The 12380-nt window shown below is 36.5% G+C and overlaps 1 protein-coding gene across 1 annotated transcript in view; it reads right to left on the bottom strand.

Moving 5' to 3' along the window:
* Positions 1-5763: 5763 nt before the first annotated feature.
* LOC134527517 (coatomer subunit beta') overlaps positions 5764-12380 on the bottom strand; it is a 163301-nt gene continuing 156684 nt past the window's right edge. Inside the window, exon 16 of the mRNA XM_063360253.1 lies at positions 5764-6139. Coding sequence (XP_063216323.1) covers positions 6098-6139 — 42 coding nt within the window. The 3' untranslated portion in view covers positions 5764-6097. The remainder of the gene's footprint in view (positions 6140-12380) is intronic.

The raw sequence follows: 12380 nt of genomic DNA, 5'->3' as shown, positions 1-12380 counted from the left end.
CTGATTATGTCCCATGGAAATGCATCGGTGGAAAGGGGCTTTTCAGTAAATGCAGAATGCCTTGTTGAAAATCAACATGAAGAGAGCCTGATAGCATTAAGACAGGTTTATGATTCTGTATCAATTTTAGGGGGCATAGGAAAAGTTCTAATTGATAAAAGTCTTATCCATTCGTGCCGGAATGCTCATGCGAAATATGTAAAACTCTCAGAAATCAAGCGAAAACAAAAGCATGAAGAGTCAGTTGCTATCCAAGAAAAGAAAAGGAAAGCCTTAGAAATTAAGGAATTGGAAGCCAAGAAGGCTAAACTGCTAGCAGATGCAGCAAAAGCAGCTGCATTAATTGAAGATGAGATTTCAATGAAAAGAAAGTAACAAGTAAGTTGTCCATTTCCTGTTATCTTCTAAGTGTATATACCTAATTGTAATAATTCCTATGTAGTTCAATAATTTTAAGGCGTTAAAAATATTTTACAGCCATTGTTTGTTGTGATTTATAATTTTCAAGTTGTTGCCATGCAATTTCAGTGAGTTGAGAAAACCTGGAAAAAACCAGGAATTTCAAAATGTCAAATGGGTGGCCACCCTGATACTGCACTGGGAATGACTCGAGGAAACAGCAGAACAAAGATTAAGTGGGTGGGTACAGTGAGCGGAACAAGTTTAAATTTAAGCTATAAAATGACTGTTAAAATGACTGTTCTAATTAAAATTTAAAATTGTGCCAAAAATCATAATTGGTGGCACAGTCTGGAATTATGTTTACTGGTTAAATAGGTAATCTTTCTTGTTAATAGAAAACTTGAATTGAATGTTTTTTTAATTGAATCACATTATCAACCGAGCATCTATATTACCAACAATGTGTAGCGGCCAATCTTCCTATTTGGATGGACGTGTTTGCGTGCACGTACCTTGCCATCATTAACTTCTCATTAGCTAATGAACCTAATTTTCCGGGGTTTTAATTACTTCTAATTATATTATTACTTATATTACTTATATTATAATTCATCGACTTTGTTCTCCGAACTAGACACACCCGCGACCATGTTTTGATCGCCTCCAAAAAAATGTTTCAAAATCCAATTCTTCATTATCTGATCAATCTGATTCTCAAGATTCTGTTCTGCCCCTGAACAAAGTCTTTTTGTTGTGTCTAGAACAAGCCGGCCAAATGAATGCATCTTGAACCGCTCCAAAATTAACAGGATCTAGTCCATCTGGTAGTCAAATTTGAAGTTATGAAGTGTGAACATTTAATTAGGAAAGTTGAATCGCTTTGTATTATGGTGGATGACTTAAGTGAAAATGCAGTTTTGTAAACAGTGTTTTTAAACCGTATTAACCCTCTGATGCATACCCTAAAATTTATCACTTATTACATACCCTGGGTCTCTCAGGCCCACATACAAAATAATTACATTTAGATAGGATTTTGTATACTTTTTACTTACTACTTTAGCACACTTTATTTTACATGAACTATTAATAATTTATATACATCTGTATGAATGATTTTATAGATTCATAAAATTTATCTGCCTTATTTATGTTATTGTCAAAAATTCCATTTTGTAATAGTACATTTTTATGAAAGAAACTGTACTCATATTACTTAGAAGCCTCATTTTTTCACACTTTATATTCACATAATATATTTATATAAACATACTGGTATATGAATGCACACATTTACAATAAATGAGATATTGTATCGGTACAACTTCTAACTTCAACACCTCCATTTGAAGCTTTCATGTTACACAAGGATAAGTTTTGGTTCAAAACATTATTCATTGTTCTAAATGAATTTTTGGCACACAATAAGCTATGTTCCTTGCAAACATTGGTGGTGCATTTGCAGCAAATCATAGCACACTTCCTGTCTTTTGATGAAGGGCAAATGGAACACCTTCTCCTTTTCGATGAACTAGATGCAGCAGTTACATTACTAGGTGCGTATTCTGACTTGCCTATAAACTTTTCCATATCTTGTTGAATATATTTCTGAAGAAATGGGTTGGCTGCACGTTTAGTCATGTGTGTATCATTTCCAATGATAGATCTTTGGTAAACAGTCTCCTTTGGTGTATGACCCCTTGATGGTAAGTAGGATGTTCAATTCTGAACAAAATGTAGGCATTGTGTGTGGCAACGTCCAGTATGTTACTCCAAATAACAACAGGCCATCTCTTTGTCTTGCGTTTACAAGTATACAGGCGTACTTTTTGGTCCATCAAGTCAACACCATCTTTTGTAGAATTGTAATACTTTATAATTTCTAGTTTCTTCTTCGGATGCGATTGGTCAATGGCATTGTCATGGTGCATTGTACTCAACAAAAGCACACAATTGTTTTTTTTTGGGATGAAACTAACCATTGTCAAATCATCTTTGAATGCAAATTTTTAATTGTACAAAGGTTAATTTTTACACTCTTTCAGTTCAATTGGAACATCTCGCTTAATTTGTCGCAAAGTTCCTACAGTTGTCAAGTTTTTTTCTAGCAAGTATTCTGCTAGTGGAACACTGGTAAAGAAATGATCAGTTGTAATATTTCTTGATGTATTATGAAGGGGCACAACTAACTGTTTTACTATATTGAGAGCCAAATTCTTCGTTGGCTTTTCTCCTTGTAATTTACCAGCATAAATGCATCCATCAACAGTATAGCCAGTATCAGATTCGCACATACAAAAAACTTAATCCTATACTTCCCAGGTTTGCTGGGCATGTATTGCAACAAGCTGCTACGCCTTCTGAATGAACCTAACTGTTCATCAATTGTTACACACTCTGTTGGTATTACTGTATTTTTGCACTGTATAAAGAGCTCCCATACATACCAAACTGGGGCCAACTTATCTGTTTGCAGCCTGGATTCATGTGTGCGTTTGTCATCAAACCTCAAACACTTTCTTATTGTTTCAAATCGGTTTACAGACATTGTTGCTCTGTAAATAGGGTTTGCACATTTATCTAAAAATAGTTCATGAGCAGCAACATCCCAACTCTTTGTAATAACTACACACTAAATACATTTCTAAAAAATGAAAACTGTACTTGTTAGATGTGAATACTGTACCAACTGGTTTCTCATGTATGTGTAGCAAGCTACTGCAATCTGGTGGCAAGCGATGAACCAACTACTTAGTTCACAAAATTAACCACAGATGACTGGTGGTATGTTTATCCAGATAACTGTGCGCATAACAATGTGAAAAAAGTTATGAATTTTTACATTTATCACCACTGCAATAATTACAAAATAGAAAACCTAATAATCGAATGCTAATGAGATTCATATATTTTGTCACAGGTATTAAAAAAATTGCATCTAATTATTGTATGTAATAAAAACAGTTACATCAAAGTAGTACAGCATAATTCCACTAGAAGGGTTTATTTGGTGTTTACATATGAATAAATAACTTGTACAAAAATTCAAGACTAGAAAATAAATTCATCCAATAGTTTGATATATTGATTTATTTTATAAAAATTAATGTGTTGTAAATATGTTGTAATTGATCAGGAGAGTTAGATAAAGTAATTTTTGTTAACCAAATAAAATTACATCAACATTAATTAATATTACATGTCAAAGAAAATTAATTTTATACAGGACCTGCATGACCCAGGGTATGTAAAACCAGCATACAGACATAAATTATTTTTTTCTAAAAAAATATTGTTCTAATTTTTTTTGTAAGTACATGAAAACTAATGAAAAGCATCAATCGAGGATTACATAAATTCACAAATATATTGCTTTTCAAATATAACTGAAATATCCACAGTAATAACTCAATGGGCCTACAAGACCCAGGGTATGCATCACAGGGTTAAAGCGGGGGGTCCTCCCCTGGGAAAATTTGGATTTTAAGATGTAAATTAGTGCTATTTTAGCAGTTTTCGGTACTTAAATTTAAATATTGTAATGGTAAATTTTTTATTAATTTTAATATGAAATTTGTTTGAGTGATGAATAAGAAATTAATTAAAGATTTGTTGCTAAGGGGGGGGGGGGAGGGGTTTAAACCTCTAAACCCCCCCCCCCCCCCCCTGGCTAAGCCCCTGGGTACATAGTATTTAACTGAAACAAAAACTTAACACCCTTTTTAAAATTATTATTTAACTATGAACCCATTAGCTTCCCATTTTCAAATTTTTAGAATTACTTACCAAAAGTATATATTATTTATTGAAATTTTTTTTAAAATTTTCAAAAATTCATTTTTTGAGAAAATCAAAATCAAAATCTTGGAATTTGATATCTCAAAAACACTTTTTATAATAAAATGTATATTGTGTTGTACATCAAAAGAAAAGAGCATTTAAAATTGAGTAAAATGACACCACTCCCATCTCTCTAGTTCAATTAGGAAAAAAGCTATGGTGATCTCAAAATATGTCGGTTACGTTTGTTTGGCGGATTTGGGGAAACTTTAAGTAGCCATTATTTTGAAATGGTTTGAGATATTTGGAAGAAAAAAAAAAAAACTCGAAATATTTTTTAAATCTATGAAGACAACATTCATACCAAATTTCACCAAATTCTGAGGTGGTCAGGTTTATACCACAGCGTATCATAAGAATTCAATGATTTACATGGCCGCATTAATATGGCTGCCTGTCTCAACAAGACCACCCAATACAGCTTAGCTGGATGCGGCAACAGCTATAGTTCACAATCGCACAAGAAAACGTACGTGTTTTATCGCATAATCATCGCACGTGCGTAATCGTCGCAACCATATTTTAGGCTGTCAAAATTGGGAAAAATAAACTTCTCGCATAAACGTCGCATGATGTTTTTGGTCCCGCTAGTAAATGCTGAGCGCTTTGTGTACGTATCTTTTCCGTATAAAACAATGTATTTTAAAGTAGAAATCTAATATTTATTAGGTCATTACCACTTAATAAATTTACAGAAAAATACAAAGTTAATTGACGTGTAAATTTTCTAATAAAGACTTTTTAAACGTTATTTCCTTTATCTGATCATCTGCGTCGCCGCGGTGTAGGTGTAATCTAAAGTTTAATTTCGGTCATTACCACTTATTTATTTAATTAACGGAAATACAAAGTTGTCTGACATGTAAATTTTCTTTTAAAGACGTTTTTAAACGGTATTTCCTTTATCTGATTGTCTGCGTTACCGCGGAGTGTCGCTTATAAAAATGTAGCCAGCGCATCATTCATGTTTGGTTTTTGTTGCTTCCCGTATAGAGCGCGCGCATGTAGTCGAATATCGATATCTCGCCAATTGGATGCAACGCGCGCTCTCTGTCAGGTGCCAAGTTAGCTACATTTGATAGCCCGCATTCTTTCGTGGCAAGTGTGTACTACGACACGTTAGTTCACGTCAGATTTAAGTGGCTTGCGTTCGCGTTAGTTTTGGTTTTTCTATTTAAAGTAAAGAAAGGTTTTTGTTTAAGGAATTATTAATATAGATTGTTTGACGTGCTCCTGTATACTCCACCTTTTTTTAAATAAACATACTTTCCATGAACGGGTTTGGTTTTTATGAATAACTTTACCTAACAAAAATTTTTTTTCTGAGTAAGTCGCACCCCTACTTTTCAAACTTGGTTTTAGAATAAAATGTGCGACGATTATACGAGAAAACAAAGTAATGTGGAGAGATATGAACAATGTAAGTTGGAATAATAAGGGTTAATATAGTTAGTAAAAATTGTAATGAAGTAAAATTGAACAAAATACCAGGAAGAAAAGTTTAGAATTAAAAACTAACACTTAAACAAAAAATAGTTTATTCACACCGATTAATTAGTCACTGACCTATTGCATGTTATAAAAATGTACATGTACATTTTTGTAATCTCTTACATTTATACAATTCTAATAAATTTAAACCTATGATATAATTGATCTTTACAATAAAAACAACAGGAATGATTTAAAGTAACACTGAAATCTCATTACAACACAAAAGAAAAAAATCCAGTTTTGGTACTTGATAAAAAAAATTGTTTCATACTGAACTGTTACTAAATGTAAAACAGCTTCAAACGATCCAAAAATAAATACTTTAGGTGTGGTACTTGATACTCAAGTTCCCCTGTATCCATCACTCTTCATCGCCCAGAAAGTCGTCATCCAGATTCACGTCCTGCAAAACACCAACACCAAGAGTTCAGGTAACGAGTCCGCTGTAAATCTTTTGTGTGCAAAATTCTCTCACAATTTTGAATAAATTAACAGAATACCTGTTTTCAGAGGGTAATAAATCCAGCTACCAAGGTCCCAAATGTTGGAATAATTATTTTATAAATTTCTAAATATTAAAATGCAAACAACATTAACACCACAGAGACATGTAAAAATTTAAAGTGCACATTACTCTACAAGTGTAACAGTAAGAAAATATCAACCCACAGAGATAGCAATATCGTGGAACTGCCAACTTAAAAACACCATTTACAATGAATCATTTAATTATTGCATTATTGTAAAAAAAAAGTTTCATTACTTCAGAGTGAAGCTCTTTTAACATACAGATATACTACCCTTTAATCCTTGATTATACAGTCCTCATTCTAAGCTATTTAAACCCTTATGTATTGATGCATAAATGTTTGTATGATATTAGTGATATTACTGTATGTATGTTAATCTATCTCTCCCATTCATGCATCACTTTACATTTTTGCATCCTTAATGACAGAAGTGTCTCAGAAACAAATCTTTTTTTAATAAACAACAATTTAAAAAAATTATTGATTTTAAAATTTAAAACTGATATGCTACTGAATTCTGAATTTAAAAAAAAAGAACAACTCTGTGAAGGTAGAAATTTCATAGAAGCTTCACAGAAGTCTTATGCTTTGCCATTATAATATATATTTTTATTTTATCTTTGCATTATTCTAATTTAATGATATAGGGTGGGCCAAAAATTTTTACACTTTTGAAATAACAGTGAAAAAAAATTACAAATTGTATTCAAATATATGTTAATTTATAAGAGCAAACATATACCGGAAAATCATTTCTTAAAAATAATAACGTCCAAATGGCAGCCATCTTGCCGCCAGCATTCCTCAAATATGTCCCTTGGATTATCAAAAATTTATCAACACAAAGCTCGGGGTATGTTGACTATTTCTAGACAGATGTTCTCCTTTAATTAGAGTATTATTGCTGGTTTAATTATGTAGACTTGACTTTTAAGATAACCTCATAAAAAAATCAGCTGGAGTTAGAGCTGGGCTGCAGGGAGGCCATGGAACATTTCCTCTGCTCAAGATCAGTTTATCAGAGAACATTTCTTTAACTACAGCGATACTCATGTTGGATGTATGACAGGTTGCACCATCTTGCTGCAACAAAGTCCCGTTGTAACAAATGAACTGCTACAAATGTGGTTGAAAAAATCTTGTACCATTTTCAAAGTTACGACCGATAATGCCCTTTGAAGAGATCACCCCCAAACCGTCACCTTTGTAGAATGCCTTTTGAGATTGCACGGAAGCTTCTTCAACAGCGGTATAATAATAAGAGACTGACTGTTAAACGTTACATCGAGGCATTGGTAAATTCACTATCTGCCACGGAAAATTCATCCACCCTAGTGCAACTATTATCAACAATCCAGGAAAATGTTGCTGCCTTTAAGGTATTGAGCATATTGGTAAATACTTGGGATCCTTAGTTAATATTGTTGTGATTTAATAATGTGGGGAGAACTGGGTTCGTAAGGGATAGCCCAATTAGGTTTTATTACAATTTTATTAATTACTAATATTTACATAAATAAATAATTGTACTTATAAATGTCCGATTATAAGTCACTAGCACTTAAAAATTTTTATTCTCCGGTCACTCAATTTCTGGCAAGTTCCACAGTTCGCATTCCTCACGGGAGCTAGGCTCAACAGTGATTCGCCCCTTACCTTGCGCCTGTCCACACACAGTCTCGCGCCACTCAGTCGCCGCACTCTCAATCCCGTAGCTCCGCGTCGTGCCACCCTCGAGGGGTGTCTCTCACCCTCTTTGCCGATGTTGCACTTCCCTTCGCTCGGGATCCTCTCGGAACTCGTCACGAGACTCTCACCGCACTCTTCGCAGAACTCATGCGGCACACCTCACGGAACTCTGTTGCCAAGCTCCGTCGCCAAACTCTTGCCGCATTCGCGGCACTCACCGGTCCTCACCGTCGCGAGACTCTGTCACCTCCAAAAACTCCCGCGGAGTCCGGCGTCTCTGCTTAAGAGGCCACTCCAGTGTTTTAGGGGGACTACGCAACACGCGTTAACCTCAAAAGATACAATGCTATTTTCATTTTGCTTATAACTTATTAACTAATATAGATTTTGAAATGATGCTTGCTTGATATGTAAGACAACGATGCTCTTATCAAAGCCCCTTTCTTCAAAAACGTGCATAAATTATGGTTCAAACCTAGACAATACACTTATGCATATTAGTAAAGATTAGTATAAAACCATAATTTATGCACTTTTTGAAGAAAGGGGCTTTGATAAGAGCATCGTTGTCTTACATATCAAGCAAGCATCATTTCGAAATCTATATTAGTTAATTAGTTATAAGCAAAATGAAAATAACATTGAATCTTATGAGGTTAACATGGGTTGCGTAGTGCCCCTGAAACACTGAAGTGGCCTCTTGAGTAGTCTGTGGTGCCCTTCCAGAACTGATGAGAGCAGCTGTGATGAGTTGCATCATCCTGCACTGACCCGACGCCCGAAGCGTTGAGAATAGCTTCGCTCGTTCACGTGGCGGCCCACGGAATTCCCAAGGCCGCTAAGCGATAGATAATGGCACCGAGGCAGGGAAACGCGCCCGGGGAGGGGAGGGGGGAGGGGGGCCAGGCACTTGTGGGATGACTTATGTCAGAGGGCTGTACGTGACACGGCGCATGACACCTGTGGCCTGGCAAGGCCGCCCGCCAGCTCCAAACCTGGCGTGCATCGCGATCCTGTCTGCGTTCATAACAATATATTTGAGAAGAAACTGGAATCCACTCTTAGACAAGTCTGGAACTGAGAATCATAGACCACACAAATATCAACACTGGAACATTTCATAGTATTTTTGGAAGGTCGACAACAGATGCTGGAATCTTCAGGGAGTGGAGAAAAACTGAAGGCTGTTCACAAATCAAGCCAACAACAAACTAATTGGAGATCTTCGGGGCCTTACTCGACACGTTCATTTCTACGGAATTCAGGGGAGACCAAATCTCAACATTGTATTTTGTGTGCAGACCTTCACTCATTGTCTCAGTAGTGATCCAAATTCGTGGAAGCCTCCCCTAAGCAGTGAATTGAACTTGTCAAACAGCTAAGAGTTTGTACAAATTGCCTGCAACAGTTCCATAAGGCAAAGAATTGCTATTCAAAGACTAACTCCAGAACCTGTGGATCAAGGCATCCATATATTGCTACATTTTGACGACTAAACTCCATTCAGCCAAAACTTAAAAACAATTAATAAACCAATTACTGATGTGCCTTTGACTGATGACAGTAGTGAGCAACCTACCACAACAGCTTTGACCAGTACTGGTCCATCATCATTTGTTTTGTTGGCAACAGCAATTGTTGGTACACCAATCCCTCACTTAGCACGACTAATGCATTCCTATAAATGTTTGTGTTAACCGAAATCGCGAATTCTAAAGTATTAGTCTCCATAAATAGCAAGGCTAATTAACTTCATGTGTTCCAAAATGTGTAGGGAAATATTCTTCATGTAATATAAATGCATAGAATAACACTCAATGATAAACATGTCACACCATTTATCTTTATAAGCCTACCATCGAATACTTTGTACAACAAATTCGATTCCGTGTAACGGGAGATAGTTATCATCAATTGGCTGGTCGACTTGCCCGCCCGGATGTGACATTCAACTCACGTCATGTACCTTTCCACGAACTTTCCAAACCATCCTTTACTGGCAATGAAAATTATATTACTGTCCGGATATTTACAGTTTCATTTTTCAAAATAAAGTGCTTATTCATGTATGACCGCTTGGTTCACATCAATCCTGTCAGGCCCATGATTTTTTTTAATTGCACCATTTATTTAAATACTTTTTTCATGTGAATCATCTCTTCATTTCTGTTCCGGTATCTAATGCAAATATATTCCCACTAGTACAACCAACAGCTTCAGACTTATATAAACATTTGATAGAGTCCTTATTTTGTACGATTGTGCGCACAGTTGACTTGCTTAAAACTAAAGTGCGACCAAGATAAGTGTGGCCTTAAACAATCTGCATGCCGTAATACTTACAGTTTTGTCTAAAATACTTTAACACTAATCACTATGCTCTCACTTGGAAGCCATGATTCCTCTATGATTCCAATTGCAGGTTCTTGCGTACATAATTATTGGCAGACGAATGGGCAGACGTTGCTTTATGTTTGTGTGCAAGTCCCCTGCCACTGGCTAGACTTAAGTTCATTACGGCCCAGTCTGTGGCCGGGCGACAACAGAACGGCACACCGGCATACGCGCGGACGTAAAAACATTTGGTCCTTTACACTCCATAGCTACAACTGAACTTTCCATAGCAGATGTTTGTACAACATCTGATAACGTAGTCAAACCAGCACGCGCATCTCTTCCTCCCTTTATGGCTAACTGTGTACCACAGCACATCTGTTGTTTACAGAAGTTGAAACAGACTTAGTGGAGCCATACCAGAAATTTTTTTTGCCTGCGGAGATTTCACGCTAACTGAAATTTACAGAAGTGCTATTCAAGACTGGGGCAGTAAAATTAACATTGCGCTAAATGTATTCACGCAATCTTAAGACGTGCTAAGTGAGAGATTGGTGTATTAGGGATGCTAGTGGTAACAGTCAAAAATGTCAAGAGCTCCTGGATTCGGGTAGTCAAGCTAATTTCATCACAAAGCCAGTGCCTTCAAAGGCTAGGTTTACCTCGACAGAAGTTTCAATGACTGATTACGGGCCTCTACAGTGTGTGTGTCACATTCGTGAAACCCTCTTGTCAGATACAACCCATCGGTGATGATGCTCATGTGTTCACCCTTGGCACACTGGTCCTGGACAAGATGAGTGAGAAGTTGCCTAACACATATCTTTCTTCTGGGCAATGGAAACATCTCTCGAATCTTAAAATGGCAGACCCCAACTTTGGAACACCTGGTCTAATTGAGATGCTACTTGGAGCTAAAATTTTCCCTCTTTTGTTAACTGGTGGTTGTGTCAAAGGCATTCCTGGCTCTCCAACAGAATTGGACTCCATTTTTGGGTGTTTAGTCATGGGGAAAATCAAATTGAAGTCAGGGTCTCTAGTGTCTGGATCATTAATCTGTCTTCATGCTTAACTTGCGCCACTGGAAGATACCCTAAAGAAGTTTTGGAAACTGGAAAAAATTCCATATGTAATTATTTAAACACTGGAAGAAGTTAAGTATGAATAGAACTTCAGAACTACTCATAAAAGAGGATCTGATGGTCACTTACAGTAGTACCTTTACTGTTAAGAACTAAGGCCCAGAACTGGGATAGTCAAAATCTCAAGCACTAAGGCAATTGAGAAATTTAGAGATGAGATTTTTTCAGCAGCCAGAGCTCAAGGTTCATTATAACGACTTCATGAGAGATTATTTTCTAGAGGGCCACATGGAACTAATGGTTGAAGCAGAATATAATGTGAGTCTGTATTACTATATACCTCATCACTGTGTACTAAAACCTGAGAGCATCACCACAAAACTTTATGTTATTTTTGATGCATCGGCAACGACATCATCTGGGCTGTCCCTAAATGACACTTTGCTCTCAGGTGACACTTTGCTCTCAGGAAGGAAGTTACAGTGCAACATAAGTAACCTTATTCTTCACTTGCGACTCCAAAAAATTGTTTCCACTGCTGATGTCCAGCAAATGTACTGACAAATTCTGCTGGAGCCACAGCAACAGGACCATCACAGAATTTTTTGGCATTTTTAATTAAGGGACCCAGTCCAGGAATACTGGCTGAAGACTGTAACATATGGTGTCTCTGCAGCACCGTTCATTGCCATTCGACCACTTCAACTTGCAGAAGATAAGAAACCAAGATATCCTTGAGCAGCAGGTGTTCTTGTTGCCGACACCTATGTGGATGATGTAGTAACTGGTGCATATGCACTGCAGGAGGCTGTATAATTGCACCAAGAACTGGTTGGTCTTCTTAAGTCCGGTGGCTTTAACCTCCGCAAGTTTTCCAGCAACAATCCAGAGTTTCTTCCCCAATTGCCACCATCTCAACTACAACTTATTGCTCATTTGTTCGATGCTGATGAGCAGTCGAGTTTGAAGGTACTTGGTGTTCACTGGAATGCTAGGTTAGACAATTTTT

The sequence above is a fragment of the Bacillus rossius genome, chromosome 1 (assembly GCF_032445375.1).
Source record: "Bacillus rossius redtenbacheri isolate Brsri chromosome 1, Brsri_v3, whole genome shotgun sequence".
Taxonomy (NCBI): domain Eukaryota; kingdom Metazoa; phylum Arthropoda; class Insecta; order Phasmatodea; family Bacillidae; genus Bacillus; species Bacillus rossius.
The sequence above is the reverse complement of the archived record's forward strand: the minus strand, read 5'-3'. Positions and strand labels throughout refer to the sequence as shown.